The 25,882-nt window shown below is 42.3% G+C and overlaps 1 protein-coding gene across 6 annotated transcripts in view; it reads right to left on the bottom strand.

Moving 5' to 3' along the window:
• The window catches only part of WDR59 (WD repeat domain 59), an 88,605-nt gene extending 64,289 nt beyond the window's left edge, over positions 1–24,316 (bottom strand). For 4 of the 6 annotated variants that reach the window (XR_009049707.1, XM_057712172.1, XM_057712174.1 and 1 more), the window contains exons 1-4: positions 24,162–24,316; positions 11,693–11,785; positions 7,598–7,647; positions 2,359–2,494 (exon numbers count right to left, since the gene is read on the bottom strand). Coding sequence is in view for 5 of the 6 variants with exons in the window: in XM_057712172.1 (XP_057568155.1) it covers positions 2,359–2,494; positions 7,598–7,647; positions 11,693–11,785; positions 24,162–24,215 (333 nt within the window). In the remaining variant the exon portion in view is untranslated. The remainder of the gene's footprint in view (positions 1–2,358; positions 2,495–7,597; positions 7,648–11,692; positions 11,786–24,161) is intronic. The other 2 variants (XM_057712177.1, XM_057712173.1) reach the window with 2 other exon arrangements.
• Positions 24,317–25,882: the final 1,566 nt, after the last annotated feature.

The raw sequence follows: 25,882 nt of genomic DNA, 5'->3' as shown, positions 1-25,882 counted from the left end.
AAGAGCAAAAAGACAAACAACCCAATTCAAAAGTGGGCAAAGGACCTGAATAGACACATCTCTAAAAAATGATATACAAATGGCCAACTGACACATGAAGAGATGTTCAACATCATTAGTCAATAGGGAAATGCAAATCAAAACCACAGTGAGATACCACTTTAGACCCACTAATATGGCTAGAATTTTTAAATTACAAAAACAAAAACGGGAAATAAATTTTGGTGAGGCTGTGGAGAAATTGGAATCTTTGTGCATCACTGATGGGACTGCAAAACGGTCCGGCCATTGTAGAAAACAGTTTGATGGTGCCTCAAAAAGTGAAACACAGACTTACCACATGGTCCTCCAATCACTCCTAGGAATATATTCAAAAGAAGTGAAAGTGAGTACTCAAAAAAGCACATGTACACCCATGTTCTTATCGGCACTATTCATAATAGCCAGTCCAAATGTCCATCCGTGGATGAAAAGACAAAATGTGGTGTATCCATTCGATGGAATATTATTCAGCCATAAAAAGGAGTGAAGTACTGATACATGCTCTGACATGGATAAAGACGCCAGACACAAAAGCTCATGTATTATAGGACTGCATTTATATGAGATATCCAGAATAGCTAAACCCAGAGACAGAACACAGACTGGAGGTGCCCACGGGCTGTGGGTGGGGGGGAATTACTGCTTAATGGTAACGGGGTTTCCTTTGGAGCAATGGAAATGTTTGGGAACTTGGTGGCAGTTACACAACACTGTGAATGTAGCAAATGACACTGAATTGCTCATTTTAAAGCAGTCTGAAAAAAATAAATAATAAGGCTCTTTCTTGCCACCCCCAAACACACGCAGTGTTAATCCACTTGGGCCAAGTACTGAGGGGTCAGCCTAAATCCGTGGTTCCCGATCAGGGGAGATTTTGCTTCTCAGAAGGCACCTGACAATGTCTAGAGACATTTTTGGTTGTTACCATGGGGGTTGGGGGGGATGCTTACTGGGACCTAGTGGGGAGGGGCCAGGGATGCTGCTAATCTCCTACAAAGCACAGGACAGCCCCCTCCACGAGGAATGACCTGGCCTGACCCGTCAACAGTCCCTGGAACCAGTTCCACTCTAGTCGTCCCTGGTTAAAGGCAGACAGTCAGATTCTATCTTGGAAACAATGGGGAAGAGCAACTTTTTGTTCCTTCTAAAGCTGACAACATTGGTCTTCTTTCTTTTGTGAGATGCTTTCCTCTCACAGACTGTCATTCCTGATAAGAACAGACCCAGACGGCACTGCGAATGGTCACATTCCCTGGAGGATGAGAAGGGCTCCTTTAAATACCGCCCTCCCAGCCCAGTACAAAAGAAGCCAGAGGTTTAGGTCTCTAATTGTCCTAGGAGAACAGAACGCTGATAAAGAATCTGATGAGGGGGACTTCCCTGATGGCACAGTGGTTAAGAATCCGCCTGCCAATGCAGGGGACACAGGTTCGATCCCTCATCTGGGAAGATCCCCCATGCCACGGAGCAACTAAGCCAGTACGCCACAACTACTGAACCTGTGCTCTAGAGCCCAAGAGCCAAACCTACTGAAATTCACACGCCTAGAGCCTGTGCTCCGCAACAAGAGAAGCCACTGCAATGAGAAGCCTACGTACTGCAATGAAGAGTAGCCCCCACTCGCCGCGACTAGAGAAAGCCCATGTGCAGCAATGAAGATCCAACACAGCCAAAAATGAATAAATAAGAAAAAAAAAAAGAATCTGGCGAGGGATACCAGAGATGATTTAAGCCCAGATCTTCTTTTAGTCGTGAATCCCTTGGAAAACCTAATGAAAGGTATGCATCTTTTCCCTGGAAAAATTCACATATAAACAAGCACATAAAATTTCAAGGGGTTAAAAGCAATTTAAGGAATCCCAATCAAGAAAGAAGGCCTTGGGACTTTCCTGGTAGCTCAGTGGTTAAGAATCTGCCTGCCAGTTCAGGGGGCAGGTCCCACATGCCATGGAGTAACTAAGCCTGAGGCACCTGAATGAACCTCAGTCCCTCCTAGAATCTCTTTCAGAGTCACTGTCTAGTTACATTCCTGCTAATGAAAGTGAGTTCTTATACACAGCCATGGAGGCATCTACCTGTTTCCCTTTCCAAATCTGGATTCAATCCTTAGAAATACTGATGGTCCCCTCAGTTCTTTTCATATAAATTTAAATCTATAATTTGCCTCCATCTTCCTTTTAGAACCATTTACCCCTCAGAACCATCTACCCCTCTTTCCTGCCTGAGAAATGAGGATTACATTCTCTTCTCTATGTAGAACACAGACCTAGCAGCCCAGCCCAGATCTCACATCCTGTACTCCCTGAATGAGCTCACCGAGGCTGCAAAATAGTGCGCAAAGCTGTCATGAGGATTCCACTGCACGGCTCCAATGTCCCACTTGCTCTGGCGTGAGATCTTTCGATGACCTTCGAAGGGGGCATCTAGATTGACGATGTATAGGAATCTGCGGCTAGGAAAACAACATCAACATTATAACAATAGAACAGCATTAGCATTAAGATAGAAAAGCACATTTGAAATGACATACAGTTCACAAGCAGTGCTCAAAAAATCCCCAGATGTACATGACGTTTATCGACTCTGAAAGGCATACAAGTGACAAGAGGACCTCGTGGCTGCTGGGCAAGCGGGAGCCGTACCCCTGTGAGGTCTGCCTCTAGAGATGGTCCTCCTTCCCATATCCATGGAAGCCTGACCTCCCCTCCACCAGATTCAGCTCCAGCCCGGCCCTCTCCCCAGCTTTTCCAATCCCCGATCACAGCTGCTTGCACATGACTCCCACGACGCAGTCTGCATTTTGACTACAGCACTTATCTGAGTAGCAGAACTGCTCATGTAAAGGCTCCTGTCCCAAACCAACTGAGTGTTTGGGGTATGGATCACATCTCGAATATCTCTGTATGTCCCTCATCACTAGGCGCAGGGCTCTGCATTCAACAAACGTGGGAACAATTAAACACACCACTTATCACTTAGCCAAACAGCCTGCAGAAAATCTCAGATTCCCATGAAAGATGACTACCTGGTGGCGGGAACTAAATTAACACTGTCAGAAGGGGAAGCAATAAACAAAAAATAATAATAATGAAAATAATAATAAATGCCAATAATGTTCAAGGTGCCCATCAATACAAAGGATCTGAAAACAGGGCTGGTCCTTTGTTCACCTATTTTGCTTCTGTTTTAAGAAAAAAATCCTTGGTGTGTGTATCAACCTCTCAGCACCCATCAGTGATTCTTTGCTGGGGAACGCTCCAAGCCCCGGGGCATCAGCAAGGACAGGTGGGCTTGGTAATGAAGAAAAACACTAATTGTCCCTGCTCAGAAGGAAAGGGAAAGTAAAAACGGCATGTAGAACTCTAGCAGAAACCCTAAAAGGGTGGGTTACGAGAGAAGGAAAGCACAGGTAAGACACAAATTCAGAGAATTTCTGGGGCTTCTGAGAAAGCTGGTGCAGAATAAAGACCAAGAACCTCTGACCTCTTCCTAAGGAATCACCTGATCCCATGGCAGGCAGGCTAGCGTCTTTCCATTAGAATGAAAACAGGGCAAAGGCCAAGCACGATAAACGTGGTGAGTGTATCAGCAAGAGAGCTCTTTAGAGACAGTACAGAGCAAATGCAGAGCAGCAGAAGGTGGGCACTTCAGGATAAACACGACTGACTGAACATACATGTTAGTCTTCATTCCCCACCGAAGACCCACTAGAATAAGAGTGAAAACATAAAAGACAGAAACCTACAAAGAAAATGAGAAAGGAAATGGAAAGCAGAGAGAAAAATGGTAACTGATCTAGAGGAAAGACCCAAGTGCCTACAGAGCGAGCTGATTCACACTGTGGAATCTAGGCTCACAGGAGATGGAGGGAAAGGGAAACTACTTCAGAGGAGCCCCAGGCCAGGAACAAGAGGCACAGCAGAGGGTGAGCAAGAGCTGCTGTGCTCAAAACAGGGCAGGAAGTGGACTGTGAGACCCTCAGGCCTCTTTCCCAGCTCAGAACTCAACAACCCATGGCTTTCAGTCTTCAGATAGGAACTGGTGACAGGCAGATTCTTCTCAGGAGGAAATGACCAGCCCAAGAAAGAACAAAAGCAAGCAAATAAACAACAACAACAAAGCCCTGGAGGTGATGACATCTGGGCACCCTCTGAAGAAAGCATCTAGTTCCCACCTGATCTCTCTACAGTGGATCCCCAGCACTGCACACGTCAACAGACATTCCACTCACTCTTTAATATTAACAGAGAGCCCATGAGTATCAGTCACAGCAGGAAACCTGAAAGACAGAGTCCAACACAACCATAAGGAAAAAAGGGAAATGGGCAGCACAGAGCAAAGAAGAAAACCCAGAATTAATATTCTCAGAGACATAAAGAAAGACAATGTAAAGAACAGGGAACAAGAGCTCTTGGAAATTAAAGCAATAGTTGAAATTTTAAAATCTGATAGAAGAGTTGGAAGTTAAAGTTGAAGAAAACTCCCAGAATGCAAAACAAAAAGACAAAAAGACCAGAAGATAAGACGAGAATCCATACAGGGTATCCAACACACACTAAGAGGAGCTCCAGAAAGAATGCGAAAAATCATCAAAGACATAACGCAGGAAAATTTCTCCAAACTAAAAGATACAGATTTCCAGACTGAAAGGGCCCTCCAAGGTGCTAAAAATTATTCTTTATTTTAATCTGAATGGTGATCACAGGGGTGTATATATCTGTAAATTTATTCGAGCTGCTCACTTAAGCATACACTTTACTACACATATTTTAAAGTTCAATACAAGAAAATTAAATGGTGAACTTCAAGATCATACTGAAAAATAATATGGATGTATGCATGTCTAAGAACACACCAAAACAGGAACACATGCATGATTTCCAGTTACATAATCCCATTCTCTCCTAGAATGCTACAAATGACAATATCCACATCAGTCAATACTGAGAAGTCTAACGTGTGAGATACAGTTATTACATGGTCCCTGAAAGTATTTTATGGGTAGTTAATATGGCTACATAATGCCAAGTATATGTTGTTTCTCTATTTGTTTACATAAAACAGGTAATAATGTCAAAAAGGGGAGGTGGGTCCTTCTAAGTGCCCAGCACAATGAATGAAAAGATACATACCAAAGCAGTCGCGGTGAAAATTTCACACATACAAGAGGTAAAGATAACACTAGGGATAAAGATAGGATTTCTCCAAAGAGAAAAAATAGGTCACATACAGAGTCCATAATCAGAATGGCACAGGACCTCTTGACAATAACTCTGAGAAAAAGAACCCCAAATACTGATTCAATCCAACACTTGTTATATGACTATATTGGAAGGAGAGGGAAGGCCAGGCATATACAGAAGGGACTCACAGACCAAAGTAAAAGTGCTAAATACTCATCATCTACTGTAAGAAGTCAATTTGAGGGACTTCCCTGGTGGTTAAGAATCCTCCTGCCAATGCAGGGGACACATCCCTGCTCCAGGAAGATCTCACGTGCCGAGGAGCAACTAAGCCTGTGCTCCACAACTACTGAACCCCACGAGCCTAGAACCCATGCTCTGCAACAAGAGAAGCCACCGCAATGAGGAGCCCATGCACCACAATGAAGAGTAGCCCCCGCTTGCCACAACTAGAGAAAGCCTGTGTGCAACAACGAAGACCCAACACAGCCAATCAATCAATCAATAAATAAATTTATTTTTTTAGAAAATGAAGTCAATTTGAATATTTATGATGGATAAATCAAGATACAGCAGTGTATGTGGTATATAACACCTGGAAAAATAGCGGCAATCCAAAATAAATAGCTAAGAGAGTCTCAAGCAGTTGCCTCTGGTGAGTGAGATCAGGGTGGGGAAAAGGTGAGGTGGGATTCTGCTGTCTGACAATATAAGCCTTGTAATGCTACCTGACTTTTCAAACTATGTATAGGTATTTCCTTGATTAAAAAAAAGAAGAGGTTTAAAAACTGATTAGGAAATTAATAACATACACCAAAAACCACTAACTTGTCCATTTAAACGGGTGAATTGTATGGTATGTGAATTATATCTCAATAAAGCTGTTTTTTTAAAAAGTGAGTTTGAGAAGAGACATACCAATTTTTCCTTATCTATGCATCCACAGTGACACAAGAAAATGGTATCAATAATAATTGTCTCTGGGGAGTGGAGTCGGAGGAGGCAAACGCTTTCCGTGGTATATATAACCTTTTGAATTAACGTTTGCTATGGTTTTACTTAAAAGTAAATCAAAACATGATTACAAAATAAAATGAAGTTAATAGGAAGCACTTCATTTTATAAATGGGCTCATAAACAACTAAGTTAATGAAAATATAGCTAAATTTGAGAGGTAGTAACCTAGAGCAACATGAAAGGAAAGGAGACTCTGACCATTAAACGTTATCATACTGGTACAATGTTAGGGTGACTAGCAAATGCAGGGACTTAATTGCCAGAATCTTAATTTTGAACCAGAAGACACTACAGCAATTATGTAGTTGAATTTCTTCATGATGAAATCGAACTGCTTCATGAGAAAACTGAGGTCCAGGGAGGCCAGGTGAATACGTGTCCAGGGGCTCATCATCAACGGCACTGCCAAGCTGGAACCCAGACCCCTCAAGCCTAGGAACCACACGGCTGAGTCAGAAATTACCCGCACTCCAGTTATATTCAAGCTTCTGTTGGCAGCACTATCTTATCAGTGCTTTCCGTTCAAGGTTACTGTCTCCCCAGTCACTGCTGTGCAGGTGTGAACATGTTACATCAGTTCATTTGTAACCACGGTGTGAGCAAAAATAGATGCCCCACTTGTGATTTGCATGAAAGAAGAGCAGCATGCAGTGATTTGTTTCTTGTGGCCTGAGCGTGTCCACATCCGCACACTCTGCCCACACTGTCGACATTCTGCAAAAACTTCGTTTTGAGGTGTTAAAGCATTCTCCCTATAGTCCTGATCTTGCTCCATTGGGCTTTCACCTGTTCAGTCCCCTGAAAGCAGCCCTACAAGGATGAAGATTCACTTCTGATGAAGAAGTGAAGACAGCAGTGCATTCGTGGCTTGCAGCTCAGCCTAAAACATTTTTTAATGAGGGTATATGAAAGCTCGTTGACAGATAGACAAAGGGTATTGAAAAACAAGGAGATTATGTCCAAAAATGATGTATTTGTCTTTTCTAAAAGTTAGTTAAAATAGATTCTACAGCCAGAGTGTGGATAATTTTTGACTCACCCTCGTAACTACCTGATAGACTGTACCAAACAGCATCCTTCCGAAGGGTCCATGCATTAAACGGAAAATGACAATTTCAAGACCAAACTACCAGTCACGAACATTTCAAAGGAATTTTATTGCTCACCTGTTAGGGCAGAGACGAAAATAAACTGCAAATAATCCCACAACTACCACTGAGGTCACTAGGACAGCAGAACTAAACCCTATGACCGTAATCCTTAAATAAAAAAGTATTTTCCTAATTCCCAGAAATCTCTTGACTTGCAATTTGTTCCCAGAAATCGTGGCAAACAAACTCTGTAAGCTCACTTACCCGGAAAGCACTGCATGCTGCCCCAGACAGTCCACAGACATTGCGGTTGCCTGTGAGAGAGAACACAGATTCAGTTCTACCAGCAAAGCCAGCTCAGGTTGGAGAAGACAGGCAGGTAGACACCTGTGGGTCTTCCTCTTCCCATGGCCCAAGCAGTCCCCAGCTGGCAGGTATCACTAGTTCTCTACAGTGGATACTTTAATCCCCTTCTAGTTCTCATTCAAATCTCTCACCTTCCACAATAGGGCAGCTGCTATCTGCTTCCCCTGACACCAGGGCTACACGCAACCAAGCTGATATATTCTAAATTGAGGAAACAAGTCCCGGAGCTATTGGAGATCCAACTAGTTCTGAGCAAACAGAGCTACTAAGAGCCCCTTCCAAGCAAAACCCAACCTGGGATAGATCGATTGTTTGATCGATCTCTCTCTCTCTCTCTCTCTCTCTCTCACACACACACACACACACACACACACACACACACCCCATCCATGCCTTTCCAAAGGGCATGGACTCCTCCTCCAAGCTGAATGGCAATTGGTAATATTCAAACACCATCTCTGCTCAATCCACGGTCACATTCTTGTCATTGAGATGTCCAGTTCCCATTTAATCTGAGATTTCTAGCACATTTTACTGGTTTCCAATTCCCAGGTCTCCCAATTCCTAGGGAGTACCATCTTTTCAGGATCTGATGTCCAATTTCCAAAAGACCACACTGAATTAAAATGGTTTACATTCAAGCTGGAGCATGAGGCTAATTTTAATCTTAATCATGGCAATTACAGTCCTAACTTCTCTTATTTGGACAAGTTCAAGTCCTGCTGCACTCTCAGCATGTTATCTGAAACAGTTTATGCCGTTGTTTGGTTATTAAATGCTCTAAGTTCTTTCCAACAGACTATCAAGAGAGAATGCATTCTGTACATTCTGCTACAAATCACAAATGGTGAACAGAAGTTCTATTCCTCACTCTCGGGGGTCTTATTAGTGGGTTTCTCACTCATACACCCTCAAGAAACATGTCATAGGTAATATTAGGGACAAGAAGCCAGAGTGTTTCCACTGGAGGCTGAAAAGGGATTATTATGCAACCTTCATTCTACTAGAGTCATGAGCAGAGAAAAGCCCAGCTGGAAAGGCAGGCAGTGAAATGAGATGTTTGTGCAATGTATACATTTAGGGTACGAAAGAGGGCAAGATGGTACCTCCAACCAGGGGTAGTACCATCTTTCTAGAGGGTGTGTGGTAGCAAGAATCCTAAGGTGGCCCCAAGATTCTGGGTCCTTGGTGTACATACACATTCTCCCCGTTATTCAAACACTAACCTAGGTACTGCTGTAAAGGGATTTTGAGATGTAATTAAAGTCCCAAATCAGCTGACTCTAAGATAGAGAGAAGTGAAACAACCCAAATGCCCATCAGCTGATGAATGGACAAATAAAATGCGGTACATACACACAATGTTTTCAATGTTGAAAACATTATGCTACGTGAAATAAGTCAGGCAAAAAAGGATAAATACTGCATGATTCCACTTATATGAGGTGCCTAGACTAGGTAAATTCATAGAAACAGAAAGTACAATAGAGGTTGCCAGGGGCTGGGGGTGGGGGGTGTGGGGTGTGGGGTGTTATTGCTTAATGAGTTTCCATTTGGGATGACAAAAAAGTTCTTGGGGGAGGGAGGAGAGAGAGATAGAGAGACCTAATCACATCAGCCCTTTAAAGCTAGGTCTAGAGGTCAGAAACAGAAGAATTCAGAGATTTGAAGGGTGAGGGATTTCAGGTGGAGAAGACCCTGCTGCTGGCTGTGAAGATGGACAGACCACATGGCAGAAGCTGAGAGTTACCCCTAAAAAACAATTCACAAAAAAACAGGGACCTCAGTCCTATAACCCTCAGGAACTGCATTCTTCCAACAACCTGAAAGAACCTGTTAGCAGATCCTTCCCTAGTCAACTGAGCCTCCAGACGAGAACACAGCTAACTGATGCCTGGATTTCAACCTATGAGACCTGAAGAGAGAAAGCAGCCAGGAAGAGCCTGGACTTCTGACCCACAGTCCTGTGAGCTAATAAATGGGTGGTGCTTCAAGCTACTAAGTTTGTGGTACACTGACAATAAAGGGTGATCTGGCAATAATACCAAAAAAAAAGTCATGTTATTTTGTTTTGGTTTTGGCTGCGCCGTATGGCATGCAGGCTCTTAGCTCCCCAACCAGGGATCAGACCTATGCGCCCTGCAATGGAAACACAAAGTCCCAACCCCTGGACCACCAGGGTTGGGTGGTCCTTTGACTCAGTAACTGCACCTCCAGAATCTATCCAAAATACAGCAAAACTTTTATACAGAGTTGTTGAATTCATGTTATCTATAAGTAAATTATAGCTATCTATATCCATAATGCTTCTAGAACAATGGAATGTTCTAGAAGCATGAAAGACTGACAAAGAAAAATGCAGGAGCCCAGCCTGTAATAAGAGTTTCATAACTCTCCGTATCACCTTATTAGAGCAACTTATTTTTTAAGAAGTAAAACCAAAAAACCCACACCTAACTGACATTTCCCTACCCCTATCCCAGAAAAAAAGAGGCCAACATTATGTTTGCAGGAGCACATGAAGGAAGGTTATGCTAGGCTGTCCCAAAGGAGGAAATGGAGAGAGGGAAGGGCTTTAAGCAAACGACAAGAAAATAAACTGACCAGAGTAAAAGCTGGTGCTTTGTCATGGACAGGAATCCCCCCAGCAAAGCCTTAGCACCCTCAGTGCCCCCAGTGGGGAACGTCTGAGAGATGCCACGTCTGGGCATCAGCGGTGAACAACCACGGGGTTCTTATGCAATCCCACTGCAAGGGAGGAAGGGAGCCCCATAACAGCTGAGAGAGAACCTCCCACAAGCCTGCAGGCGGGGCCCTGCTGCAGATTAAAGGCAACTTAGAGGAGTAAAGAAAAGTGGTACTTCATTCCCTTCTATGAACTAAAATTTAAATTGGCCACTTAGCCTGAAAAACACTGAAAAAGGTAAACCAAAATGTTTAGATGGTAGTTGTTCCTATGGGATTTTAATTTTACTCCTCTAAATAAGTCTACATTTTTTTGTATTATTTCTACATCTGCATTATTTTATAATAAAAAGCACTTTCTTTCCAAGGCTTCCTTCCAAGACTTTTCTCTTCCCACTCCTCTCACCCAGGCCTGAGACCTTTGTCTATAGCAACACCCTCCCAAGAGTCTACCTTCCTTCTCTCCCTTCCCACTCTATCTCACACTGAACTTCTGAAGACAGAGTTCTGATTACATCAATCCACTGCTCTCAAATCTTTGTTGGTTTTTCTCACTGTGAATAAAATCAAGCGTAGACTCTTCAGCCTTCAGATGCTTCCAAATCAGACACTTATAGAACTTCTCAGTCTGACTCACTCTCTACCTGCTCAAGCCACACCCACTCATGGCACTCACCCAATTCCACAACTCTCCCAATTCTGAAGAGATGCTTAAGCTCTTCCTTCTGCCTGGAAAGTCCTTCTCTCCTACTCTGCTGTTGAAATTCTACTCAACTTTTAAGTCTCAAGACATACCTCCGCTAAGAAGCTCACCCAGATTCCACCAAGAGGACTCTATCTTCTCCCAAAGCACTTTCCCTGCCCCTCCGTCACAGGACTTGCATTAACTTGCTTTGTGGTAGTCACTGCTGTGCACATTGATTCTCTCCCACAAGCTGTGAACCCCTGCATGGGAGGGTCTATTTCATTTCTCCCAGAGCTCCCAATGAGGTACTTTATGCACACAGGTGCTCTGCGCACATCTGCTAGTTTTGAAGACGGGTCAGAACCAGGTCAAAATCAGGGTCCTCCCAGCTCAGAATGTGCCAAGACATCTCAAAGAATTTTTTTCAGTGGTTTCCCTTGCTAGTTTATCACCCACAAATTTATCTACACTTCTCCAATTCCCTCACTTCTTCAATACCTCCTAGGATAATGAACTTTCATAATTCACTGCCTGCTGTGGGAAACTTTCTATTGGAATAGATCTGATGAACAAAGTTTGTGTACCCTACTTGCACATTTTATAATGTAAAATTCCAATCATACCTTTTTGGGAACCTTTGTTTTTAGAAACTGAAACATCTTCTCCCTCCTGTAGGAAACAAACTTGTGTTCAGAAATTCTCCCTGTCAAGGTGACCTCTTTAAACAAAAGAGAATAGTTGTTAACAGCCCTGTTCTTTCCATGGAGGGACTGCAGGATGGTGGCCTTTGTGACACACTTTGGGGGTCATAAGACCTCTATGAAATAAGACCACCATAGCACTGACAGTGACAGTTGATTCTTACTGGCCTAGAAAAAATGTAATTCGTAATGTAGAAAAGACAAGGTAACTGATGGCTGATAAAAGGTACCAATTTCATGAGACTCTGTGAGTCTCCGTACGCAAATTGCCGCTGCCCTTGTTCAAAAAACCATTTTTTCATGAAGGCAGCTGTGTTCTTAAGCATTTGGTTTCACTGATCCAAAGAAACTGACTACATTTCATCAAAATGAAGACAGATTCTACATGGCAGACATTAAACAGAGTTCATCTGGCGCAGCAGAAAGGATGTACATGGGCTTTGCGTGAGACTGGATTCAGCACCCTCTTCTACCACCTTTCCCGTGGACAACAATAAAAAATGGTCCAGTACAGGCTGTCACTGGCCTCCTGCATTGTTGAAATCAGTAGTCACTCTTTACTGGCTGTTTTACTTGATCTCACGGCAGCATCAGAACTCATGATCACTCCCTCCTTAAAACCACTGGCTTCGTGACATGACTCCCTCCTGGAACTCCTCCTAACTTGGACACCCCTTCCTAGTCTGTTCCTAATCCAACCATTTCTTCCTGTCTTTGCCTCGGCTCAGGCCTTCATTGGTCCTCCCCAGGGCAGGGACATCTGCCTGTCACTAGCCTTGCTCCGTCACCCTCAGGGCTACTGCAGGACCTATGTCTGGCTACGCTGCTTGCTTGTTCCCCACAGCCGGAGCATGACATTAAAGATCACTTAAGACCTCTCTTCTGCTCACTTCTCCAGCCCATCTCTTTCCCAGCCCCATCCCAACACTCCAGCCATAGTGAGTTCTTGTATGTGTGCTGCTGACAGAAACACAAAGTGAATTCTTTAAAATGAATTCCTTCCAGCCCCCTAAACTCTCTCAGGCAAGCACTCTCTCCCCTCTGGACTCTCACACCAGCTGTTTCCTCTGCCTGATGGGAGCACAAAGTGATTTTTTTTTTTCTTTTTTTGGCCGCGCTACATGGCTTGCAAGATCTTATTTCCCCAACCAGGGATCGAACCTGCGCTCCGGGTAGTGAAAGCTTGGAGTCCTACCCACTGGACCGCCAGGGGATTCCCAAAGTGAATTCTTTAAAATGAATTCTTGGGACTTCCCTGGTGGTCCAGTGGTTAAGAGTCCACGCTTCCACTGCAGGGGGCACAGGTTCGATCCCTAGACAGAAAACTAAGATTTTGCATGTCACATGGCACAGTCAAAAATAAAATAAAATAAAAATAAAAAATAAAATGAATTATTTCCAGCACCCTCTCCCCTCTGGGCCTCACACCAGCTGCTTCCTCTGCCTGGAAGATCTTTCTCTCCATTCTTTACCTGGCCGATTCCTTCTTGTCCTTTAGAATTCGGTTCAGGCTCTTTTTAGTTACTCTGAACCATCCCTTCTTGTGCACATCCAGTGCTTCCCCTGTGCTTCCATAGTACCCAAGGCTTATCTTTATAGGTAAATAATTATCTATTTACCAATAGGTCTCCACCATTAGACTGCAATTCCTTGAGGGTAAAAATCAATTCGCTAGCACAATGCCTGGTACAGGGTATGTACTCTATAAGTACCAGCATTATAAACAATATAGGTCTTAAAAGCTTATGCTGTACAAAAACTTGTACATGAATGTTCATGGCAGCGTTATTCATGATAGCCAAAAAGTGGAAACAACCGCAATGTCCAATAACTGATGAACAGATAAACAAAATGTGGCATACGCATACAATGACAAGTCACAAAGACCATACATCATATGATTCCATTTGTATGAAATCCTCAGAATAAGCAAATCTGGAGAGACAAAAAGTAGATCAGTGGTTGCTGCCTAGAGCTGGGGGGTCGGGGTACTGGGGGCTGATGGCTAAAAGGTACAGCATTTCCTCCTGGGGTGATGAAAATGTTCTAAAAATTGTGGTAATAGTTACATACTTTCTGAATGTAATGAAACCCACTGGATTGTGTACATTTTAAACAGGTGAATCATATGGTATGTGAATTACATTGCAAGAAAACTGTTACCAAAAAAAAGCTATGGTGTAACATTTTCAACTTTTAAAAAACAACAGGTATGATACTTTACAATAGTCAAATGACACTGAATTTGGAGATGGATTGCATTACAAATCCACCTTGGATTTACAGTTAAATTTTGGTACAAACACATGGTTCTGTTAGAAAGTTGATCTCTCTGGGAAGAATCTGTAATACAGCTTCATAGGACTATCTTTCTACCCTGATTCAATGCAAACGAAAGCCTCTCTAGAGACCTCTGCTAACTGTAGAACGAAATCTAAGGTTTGTTTATTTGAAGGGACTAGAAAAGAAGTCAGCTCTTCCTCTTTGGTTCCCAGCTGAATTAGAAAGAGCTGTCTAAAAAACACTTTGCCTGTTCACCCTTCCAAACGATGCAAAGTGGAAACATCCAGTCAATGCAAATCAGAGCTAGGTCAGTTCCCCTAAGATCAGTTTGTCACATGCCTGAGCAAAGACTATAATGTATGCATTACCAGATTCCACAGAATAAAACCACAAACTGAAACCCGCTAATAGAAAAAGGATCAGAGCATTTCAAACAACAAGATCCAATCTCTTTAAATTAGAGGCAGACACTGTTGCCAAGTCTGCTTTTAAGCCACCCTTGTCTAATGCTCACCAGAGGTTATCTATCTGAGGTCTGTTCACACACTCAGCACAATGGACGTTTCTTGGGAAGTCTCTTCCTTTAAAACGAGAACATCCTCACTTCCCACAAACTAAAATGGCACAAACTGGTTTCCCTAGGAAAAATCACCTCAACTCTCTGAGTCTCAGGTTCCTCATCTGTAAAATAAGAGGGGAGATGAGATGGCTTCCAAAGGTCCTCTCAGTTCCCGTGAGTCTGGCCAAGTTTGTTGCTTCCTCAGGCCAATTTTCTAATATCATCATCGTAATAAACATGTCTCAAGCACTTGGTGTACACTGGCCACCGTGCTAAGAGCTCTGTGTTGATTATCTCATTTAATCCCCACAGCAACTCTGTAGTTGCAGAAAAGAGTTACCAGTAGGCCTGAGACTGCCAACCTCACAAAGGCTGGCTTACAAGGCTGACTCCTGGCTGGTATCTGAGACCCGGATTTTGGGGGTGTTCCCACTTTCCTTCACTGAAAAGAGTACCTCACTGTGCCTCAACTGTACATACAAACAATGTGGTTTATGCCAAGCAGCTGCTGCCCTTCTGGGAATATGGAATTTTGGTCCGTGCTGGCCAGAGGGTACCTATGTGACCAGCCCCAAAGAAAAACTTTGGGCACTGAGTCCCTAAGGAGCTTCCCTGGTAGACTTCATTTCACAGGTGTTACAATTTGATGCTGGAGGAGTTAAGCATATTCTGAGTGACTCCATGGGGAGAGGACTCCAAAGCTTGTGCCTGGTTTCCTCCAGACTTCACTCCTTTCCCTTAGATGTTGCTTTGTACCTTTTTGCTCTAATAAATCTTAACTGCAAATACAACTGTGAATCCTCCTAATGAAACTAGGGAGTGGTCTGGAGAATCCCAGATACAGGTAGGTGCTGTTATCCTAACTTTACGAATGAAGAAACTGAAGCTTGGAAAGGAAGTAAGTTGCCCAAGATCACACAGCAGGCAAGTGGCATAACCTGGATCCTTACCCTGACACTCCAGCTCCAAACCCTTAATGCTCTTTGCTGTACTATGCTCTTCCCTCATTCCTCACTGAATTTTCTTTTTATTTATTTATTTATTTATTTATTTATTATTTTTGGGGGGGTTACACCAAGTTCAATCATCTGTTTTTATACACATATCCCCGTCTCACTGCATTTTCATATCAAGTTTTCTAGAAAACAATCTGCAGCATTCACGTCATGATAGTCACTTCCACCAAAACTACTCCTACCATTTCCCTCCATCCCCATAGTTTTCAAAAAGTGAAACCAGAAAAGCAGGGATCAAAGCTGATTGTTCTAGAGAAATGTATGGACTATAAACTATTCATAACTTTCTACTTAGCTAAAGAATTTGCTGAGCTCTTTTTGGTTTTGTTTTTTTTTTTTTAGAGCAAAAACCAGTCCTCAATCTATCTGTCTGGAAGAGCTGCAGTGACGCTGAGACTAAGAAGTCGTCAACCACTAGGGCAGCAGAGCGCAGGTTTTCTGCTGAGATGACTCACTTTCAATTTCAAAGTAACAAGAGAAAAAAAAAAAGAAAAATTGTGAAGACTATCTCTATGAACCTAGGATACGACTTTTTCTTAAGAAGATGGAAAAAGTACAATCCAGAAATTCAATTGCACTAAACTTAAACTTCTGTCCATCAAAAGACATCATTAGAACAACGAAAAGGCAAGACACAACCTAGAAGAACATATTTACAATTTATGTAACTAATAGAGGATTAGAATTCAGAAAAATGTTTATACTCAATCTATGAGAAAGAGACAACTCAATAAAAAAGGGCATAAGACAAAATGGGCATTTCATAGAAGAAACAAACCGCCAATTAAGCATATGAAAAAATACTCATCTTCACAGTAACCCGGGAAATACAAATCAAACCCCAAAATAACAGGCTGTTTCATATGCACTAAATAAGTGAAAATCAGTCAAATGTAGTAGGGATGAGAGCATGATGTGGGCGGGGACTTTTGTTTGTTTTGTTCACTGATTATCGTAGTCCATTCAGGCTGCTGTAACAAAATACCACAGACTGGGTGGCTTATAAACTACAGAAATGTATTTCTCACGGTTGTGAATGTTGGGAAGTCCAAGATGCAGGTGTTGGCAGATGTGCTATCTGATGAGGACTCCTCCTAAACTGCCTAGCTGTAACCTCACATGGCGGAAGGGGAAAGGAGCTTTCTGGCGGCCAAGGGTATTAATTCCATTCACGAGTGCTCCATCCTCACTACCTAACTACCTAGTCACCTCCTAAAGGCCCCACCTCCTAAAACCACAACCTTAGGGGTTAGGTTTCAACACATGAATTGTGGGGGGACACAAACATTCAGACACAGCACTGCTGTATCCACAGTGCCCAGCATACAGGAGATTCTCAGTAAGTAACTGCTAAAAGGATGAGAAACTTGAATGTCTGAACACCAAGTGCTGATGAGAATGCAGCCCAACAGGAATTCTTTAAGCACTGCTGTTGGGAGTGTAAAATCTCAACCACTTTGGGAAACAATCTGATATTTGCTGATACAGCTGAAGAATATGTACATCTCCCCATAACCCAGCAATTTTACTCCTATGTAAGTACCATGTTTATATATCATCATCTAAAAAATTAGAAGCAACACAAATGTTTAATGACAGAGGGATAAATCAACTGTGGCACATTCATATAATGGAACACTACTTCACAGAGAAATTAGTAAACTACACACATGGTAATCAACATGGTTGAACTTCAAAAACAGTGTTGGGCAAAAAAAAAGCAAGTCAAAGAACAATTCATATGATCTGCTTCTATCTATATAATGGCCAAAAACAGTCAAAAGAAAACAAAATGTCATTTATATTTACATATATATGTGGTAAAACTATAAAAAGCAAAGCAAAGCAAAGCAAAGAAAAATCCAGGGCAGTTGCTGTATCTAAAGGGTCTTAAGAAAGGGATCTGTTCTGAAGGAAAGGATACAGGCTTTAAAAATAACTGGAATGATTTATTCCTTAAGCTGTGTGGAGGGTATATTTTATCGTTATTCTTTACATGCTAACAATATCATTTATACGTTTGATATGTTCCACAATAAAATATTTTTAAGGCAAAATATTTTTAAATGTGATTAAAAGAATGCCTCATAAAGACTAAACCACAATATGGAGAAGTGAAAAAGTTGGCTTAAAAAGGGTGAAAACCTTAGGGGAATCTGTGAGACCAAAGGGAAAAGGAACTGTACATAAGCACTGCACTCTAGCTGATAAAGTACTTTCCTAAGAGGGTACAAGTTACAATTCTGAAACCACTATACATGTACACCAGAAATGAACAATGAAGTAAACGGATGATAGATGGTAAGAGTCAGATTTCTCACTACTGGAGTGGGAGGTTAAGATAAGCAAAAAATGGATGCCACAATGATCATGTCATAATGGATCAGAGTTAAAGGGATGAGTATGAACTCATATTCAGCTTAATGAAAAGATAGTTACCTGTGGATATATTTACAGATATGTGCCTATACATGGATTAGTACACACATATACATTTCTTTGCTCTATCAGTTGAGAGGGCCTAGAGGCAATGACATTCCAACAGCAATGAGCGTATCTAGCACCAGATCTTGGTTTCTAATACCATTTTCCAATAAAAGGAACCAGGGTTCATTTGAATAAAGTCTAATTTTAGGACTGGGGCAGGAAACATACATGATGAGAATTGAACAGCTTGTAGTGCCAAAATGTAGAGAAGTGCTATATATTAAATTAAAAATAACAACAACACAGATGTAGAGAACAAACATATGGATACCAAGTGGGGAAAGCGGGGGTGGGGGGGATGAATTGGGAGACTGGGATTGCCATATATACATTACTAAAAAGAAAAAAATATCAAATTGTACACTTTAAATATATGCAGTTTATTGTATGTCAATTGTATCTCAATAAAAGTTCTTAAATAAAACAAAAAAATTCAACCACCATTTTGTACCACCCACAAAAATTAACCCCAAAGGGATCAATGACTTGAACGTGAGACCTGAAACCATAAAACTCCTAGAAGAAAACATAGGTGGTAAGCTCCTTGACACGGGTCTTGGCACAGGTCTGATTTTTTTAATCTGACGCCAGAAGCAAACTCACCAAAAGTAAAAATCAGCAAGTGGGACTATATCATACTAAAAATCTTCTGCATAGCAAAGGAAACCATCAACAAAATGAAAAGACAACCTACTGAATGGAAGAGAATATTTGCAAATCATATATTTGATAAGCGGCTAATATCCAAAATATATAAAGAACTCTAAACCCAACAGCAAAAAAATTCACAAAAAAATATGATTAAAAAATGGGCAGAATATCTGAATAGACATTTTTCCAAAGAAGACACAAATGGCTAACAGGCACATGAAAAGATGCCCAATATCATTAATCATCTAGGAAACACAAATCAAAAGCACAATGAGATACCATTTCACACTTGTTGGCATACTATTATCAAAAAGACAAGAAATAATGTGTTGGCAAGAATGTGGAGAAAAGGGAAACCTGTGTACTACTGGTAGGAAAGTAAATTGGTGTAGCCACTAGCAAAACAGTATGGAGGTTCCTCAAAACATTGAAAATAGAACCACCATATGAACCAGCAATTCCACTTTTAGGTATTTATCTGAAGAAAACAAAAACACTAACTCAAAAAGATATATGCATCCCCATATTCATTGCAGCATTACTTACAATAACTAAGACATGGAAATAATGTTAAGTGTCTATCAATGGATGAATAGATAAAGAGATTGTGATAGATAGATACATGCATGTGTGTGTGTGCGCACACACACACACACACACACACACACAGAGAGAGGAATATTACTGAACCATGAAAAAGGAATGAAATCTTGCCATTTGGGACAATATACATGGACTTAAAAGGTATCATGCCAAGTAAAATAAGTCAGAAAGAAAAAGACAAATGCCATATGGTCACTCTTATACGTGGAATCTAAAAAAAAACAAAAACAAAAAACAAGTTAATAGAACAGAGAACATATTGGTGATTGCCAGGAGTGGGAGGTAGGTAAAATGAGTGAAGGGAGTATACATTTATTAAGCAGAAAAAAATTATAGCTTCTTTGCACACTTCATCAGCTTGCCATTAAAATAAAAAAGAGAAAAAAGATGCAGAAAACTTTAGCATATGACATACAGTACTGGTGCAGAAAGTATCACCAAGTGAAAGGAAATACCATATCTTCCAGTGGGATAAATTATAAAAGTTGAAAATCAGCGGTATAAGAGATTTACAAATGGAAAATTACTATTTTTCTCCTTAGTTAAATTAACATCCTCATACTCCCTCCCTTTACTTTAACCTATCTTTAAAACAGTACTTCGGGAAAAACACAGGGGAAACTGTGTGTGGGTATATCTCTGCTATCTTCCCAATTTTTCTGTACATCTAAAATTATCCTAAGTAAAAATTTCTTTTAAAAACCATGAAACCCTAAATACTCTTTCCTAATTCCTACTAATATTGTTAATCAATATAACTGATTTTTAAAATGTATTCATTCAGACTTCCCTGGTGGTGCAGTGGTTAAGAATCCGTCTGCTGAAGCAGGGGATGTGGATTCAAGCCCGTCCGGGAAGATCCCACATGCTCCGGAGCAATTAAGCCTGTGCACCACAACTACTGAGCCCATGTGCTGCAACTACTGAAGTCCATGAGCCTAGAGCCCATGATCCACAACAAGAGACGCCACCTCAATGAACAGTAGCTCACCCAGTGTAGCCAAGAAATAAATTAGATAAAATGTATTCATTCAACAAACATTTGTTGAATGTTGTTCCATACCAAGCACTAGTCCAGGCATTAGGGATACAAGACAAAGTCTCCATCTTCAGGGAGCTTACTGTGCAATAGGAAAGATGAAAATAAACAAATAGGGAGGGGAAAAGCGGTGCAAGATGTGATCGAGAAGGAGGCAGAGACCAGCACACAAAACAGCCCAAAATAAGGAATTTATTTTCTATTCTTGATACAATAGGAAACCACTGAAGGCTTTTTATCAAAGGAGGGATATGAATGAATTTTTGTTTTTAAAAATCACCTTGATATTTATTGCAGCTTCTTCACAATCACCAAAGACTGGATTTCTAAATGTCCACAAACAGGTAAACAGAAACACAAATTGTGGCTTATCCAGACACTGAAATATTACTGGGCAATAAAAAGGAACAGACTAACTGGTATGTTCAACAACACAGACAAATCTCAACAGCCCTTAGGCTAAGTGTGAGAAGCCAGACTCAAAAGGTTACACACTGTACCTTCATTAATTATGGAAATCACATCAGCACTGCCACGGGTTGGGGGTGAAGGAAGGACACTGGCTACACAGGGGCACAAGGGAATTTTTTGGAGCGATGGCAACGTTCCCTTAATTGTGGTGATGGTTACAGGACTACATACATTTATCAAAACTCAAAAAATCATACATTTGAAAGGGTGAATTTTCATTGTACATTAATTATACCTCAATAAACCTGGATTTTTTTTTTAATCACTCTGTCAGGAGGATGGATTGGAAGGGGGCAAGAAGCTGGGGTGCAGGGAGAGTGGTCCCAGAGTATGTCCACCTACTTTGGACACACTGAGTTTGAGCATCTCGCAAATGCCCAAGTGGAGATGTTAAGGAGATAGCTGCTATGAGTCCACACTTGTCTTCATCACAAATGTCATACTCTTTAGTACTTAGTGCTGAGTTAGAGACTCTTGCCTGCACAGTCCACCACCTCCCCTCTCTTTGAGAGTGGAAACTAATCTCCATCTTCTCAGTACCCTGAACTGCATGTTCCAATACCATAGCCACTAGCCACAAGTGGCTATTTAAATGGCAGTTAATTAAAATTGAATGAAATTTAAAAATACAGTATCTTGGTCACACTAGCCCCATTTCAAGTGTTGAAGAGCCACGTTTCCATCATCTCAGAAAGTTCTACTGGATGGTGTTGCTCTAGAAAACCACTGCTAAGCTTTCTTAGTGTTCACACTCATTGATTCCAGGGACCACTTCAGAGTAGACACCAAGCAGCACAGATTCCTCATTATTAATCAGCAAAAGTAACATCTGTTATATAAAGTAAATGACATATATAAAATGTAAGAAAGAGTTTCACCTTTCAGACTGGTGTTTTTCTCTGAAAAACCTAAAAGCTTTACATTTTTTTTTAATGATTTTTAAAAGTGGTGGGGTGTTTGGAAAAGTTTATTGTTCTGCCTTTTCAGAAAAGTGGTATGAAGAGTTCTAACTTTTTCTTTCCACGTTAATGAAATAGTTAATAAAATGGGTCCCTACCCCTCCCAATGATCACCAAAATCGATCACAAAACCTTGCTAATTCACACTAAGACGCACCCTTCCAAATGAATAGAAAAATCAGGAAGAAAAACAGAAACTCCCGCAAGGCAGTTAAATTACCCAATTTCTTTGTTCTCTTACTACGACAACTGCTGTTTAGGTTTAATTATTTGCTACAACTTCATAGCATCCTAATATATGTGTCAGCACCCTCTCCGCAGGTCTTTTCAATTACATCTCTGTAGAGAAGTAGGAGTGAGACTACCTGAGCTTCTGTGAAAATCGAAGGGTTTGCAGATTAGTAGCTTCCAAATTAGCAGGCTCAGAGGTAGGACACATGGTTCTGTTCTTCATCTCCAGTGAAAGCAATTAACAAGAAGGGTAACAGGAATATGGTTCTTTTTCCCTGGGAGTCTGGCACCTTCCTTCTTCCCAGAGACACCATGCTGACAGTGAAAAGTGCTTTAGGATCCTTTCATCCAAACGTGGTTGCTTAAGTTCCCCATGGGCACTATGTATCAAAGTCACCAACAGAGCAAATTGGTGGGAGGTTCTCCACTCATTCATGTTTATGGCAAAAGAAGGGATAGGTTTTAGAAAGAAGAAACCACATCACCCCCTTATCGTAAATCTAGATTCCTCTTCAGCAAAATCACCCAAGCAGCAACACAGTGCCTGGCACAGTGTGGACTTGTCAAAAGCTCAATAAACCCTTACTGAATAAAAGAGTGAATGAAAGTCTGGCACACTGAAGGTATTCAATAAATATGTGTTCAATAAATGAAGAGAATCACCAACACACTGTCCTAGGTGCTGGGGAAAGAGGGGCATGATAGTTATTGTAAAAACGACTATATGGGGGCTTCCCTGGTGGCGCAGTGGTTAAGAATCCGCCTGCCAAGGCAGGGGACACAGGTTTGAGCCCCGGTCCAGGAAGATCCCAAAAGCCTCGGAGCAACTAAGCCGGTGCACCACAACTACTAAGCCCGTGTGCCACAACTACTGAAGCCCATGCGCCTAGAGCCTGTGCTCCACACCAAGAGAAGCCACTGCAGTGAGAAGCCCGTGCACCGCAACAAAAAGTAGCCCCCACTCACTGCAACTAGAGAAAGCCCGCGCGCAGCAAAGAAGACCCAACACAGCCAGTAAATAAATAAATAAATAAATAAATAAGTAAATTTATTTTAAAACTAAATAAAAAATAAAACGACTGTATGACAGGCTCATACAGTATGAAACGGAGTAGTGTAATGAGCCCAACAAGGCCCTGGGGCCAGATGCCTGTGTTCAAATCCCAATGCGACCACATAATGGGAGGCCTTGGCCAAGTCGCTTGGGATCAGTTAAATGGGGATCCGCTTCCCAGTTGGGAAAAAAAGAGGTAACATCTACTTACGTTGCATGGTTCTTTCGTGAATTAGAAAAAAGAAATGTAGATCACTTAGCACAAGGCCGGGCATATAGAAGGAATGGAACAGAAAAATTCTTAGTAAATACTAGCGTTCCTTTGGGCTTACCATGTGTCCAGCACTGTGCCACACATTCCAAACGTATGACCTCATAAAATTCTCACACCAACCCTGAGGTAAGTAAGATTCGCACCTCTTACAGGTGAGAAAACATGCGCAGAGGGTGATGACAGGCTGAGAGTTGAGGCGGGACTCGAGCCCGGGCAATACATGCAGCGCATTCTCCTATCCATCTACCGTATTTTCCGCTATTCTAGCATCAGTAGCCACTTAAAAAAGCTTATACGCTGAAACAGGCACTTTGCCTGTAGTTTTGCTTTTTGTTTTTTATCGAATCCACTCCAAAGTCCTGTGAGGCAGGGTTATGTCCATGCACCTGAGGCTCGAAGAAGTTGTGCGACTCGCCCAAAATCACTAGGCGCGGGGGGTACCAAAAGCCCCCTCGCTCACCACCCTGGTCGTGGGAAGCCTCCCCTCCGCGCTCACTAGTGCGCAATCTCTGCACTTCGACGTCCCCAGGCAGACCCCACTCCTGGTATCCACAAGGGGAACCCCGAAACCCCGCCCAAGCCGGCCCCAAACACCCCTAGTGGTCATCAAGGCTCCCCTCGCCCGCTCGGGTCTGACACCTCCGGGTCACCCCCTTGCCCGGACTGGGGGTCGCCCCGCCGCCCCCGAGAAAGACCCGGCAGCGTGGGGGAGGGGAACCAAGAAAAGCGCATGCTCAGAAGGCTCTATTCGGCCCCGAGCTCACCTGGGAGTCACGGAACTCCACCACCACGTTCTCGCTGCTCCATCGCGCCGCCATCTCCCGCGCCCAGCAGCTGGGGCCTCAGGACTACGAGTTCCCACCCCCGACACCCGCGTTCCCGGGTTCGGTGAGTCCCACGCAGCCCGCGAGTCAGCCCTGCCACGCCCCGTCCTCCTTCCGTCTGACCGCAAACCATTGGCGGACCCAAGCACTGGCTCCGCCCCCTCATCCCGTATCCTCCAATTGCGGCACAGCGCCTGCCCCAAACAGGCACGCCCCCTTCGTTACGTCACTCGGCTTGAGTCACCCACTCTCCTCGCGGCTGAGAATACACTCCCCCTGCCGCGATCTCTGCCGGGAGTTGTAGTGCACGGTCGAGCAGCCTGTGGGCAACCCGGGAAGAGCTTGCAGGTTAGGGTTTGGGCGAGGGGAGGCAGGCTGCCTGTAACCAAAGCCCGACATTAGTGCAAACCAATCTTCCCCTGAGGCCTGCCACAAAGGCATGGAAAAGAGTGAACGCGGGATTCATTGTTTTATACGGCACAGCGGCGCCTGCCAAAGTATCCAAAGGCTCAGAGGGTCTCTGAAGGCAAAACAGTTTTCATAGTGGTACTAAGCAGTTATTTGCCTTTTTTATTTTCTTTCACCAGTGTGCAGTGGAGTTTTCCAGAGGCTACATGGTGCGTATTTGTAACAGATTGAACGTAGAAGCAGATGTGAAAATCCAGAGGTTTTCTGTTAAGCCAGACATTAAAAAGATTTGCCACTCTTCCCACTAAAGCTTTTTTTGTTTTGGAAAATAAAGTTATTTTTCTTTACAAAATGTGTTATTGATGTTAATGCGCATTGATGTTTAAATGAAATAACAAATTTTTTAAGTTCTCCGTTTTAATTTCTAATACATTAGATATAGCCCACATAAAACTTCTGGGGGGTCATTAATAATTTTTAGGAGTCTAAAAGGGTCCTGAGATCAAAAATTTGGAGAACCACTGGGTTAGTATCGGGAGTGGTGATTAAGTTCTCTTTTCCAGCCCGGACCTCTCAAATCCTGGTCTTAACTGGCTTAGCCTCAATTTCTCTGTAGAAGGAAGAAATTTCTTTGTTGTAAGGAGTTAAGCAAGCCCAGGGCCTGGAATACAGTCAATACTCAGGTGTAAGCTGTTATTATTGTTGTTAATATTAACGCTATTTCTACATGCAAGTTGTTGCACGAATAGAGATAAGAAGGCTTCCTTTCCCTCCTGGAGTGTTGGATATAATGGGAAGACAGAGTTTTCAACAGGTTAGGGTGACCAATTCATGCCAGGAAACCGCTCAATGTGGGCAAACAGTGACAGTTGGTCACTGTATAACAGGTACACACTCAGCAAAATTGTGTTTCATAAAAGCATTGTACCAGCAGAGAACAGCTTAAATGGGAGACCTGACATGGCATTCTGAAGACAGTGACATTTCAGCTTTTCAGTATAATGTTAGGATTTTTGATAGAGTCCACTCTCAAAAAAAGTGTGAAGAGCAGGATGCATTCCAAAGACATAAAGCGTTCCCCAATTAACACTCACGACACTGTGCTTCTTTCTTTCTTTCAAAATGCACATCACAATTTGTAATTCAATATTTATTTATTGATTGAATATTTTCAAGCTTTAGGAGGACAGGGACCGGGCCAGTTTTGTTCAGCCCTGCATGGTGACTGCACGTACATTGCATTCCATAAATAT

Source organism: Hippopotamus amphibius, chromosome 16, assembly GCF_030028045.1.
Source record: "Hippopotamus amphibius kiboko isolate mHipAmp2 chromosome 16, mHipAmp2.hap2, whole genome shotgun sequence".
In the NCBI taxonomy this organism is placed as follows: domain Eukaryota; kingdom Metazoa; phylum Chordata; class Mammalia; order Artiodactyla; family Hippopotamidae; genus Hippopotamus; species Hippopotamus amphibius.
Note: the sequence above shows the minus strand (reverse complement) of the source record. Positions and strands in the feature narration are given on the sequence as shown.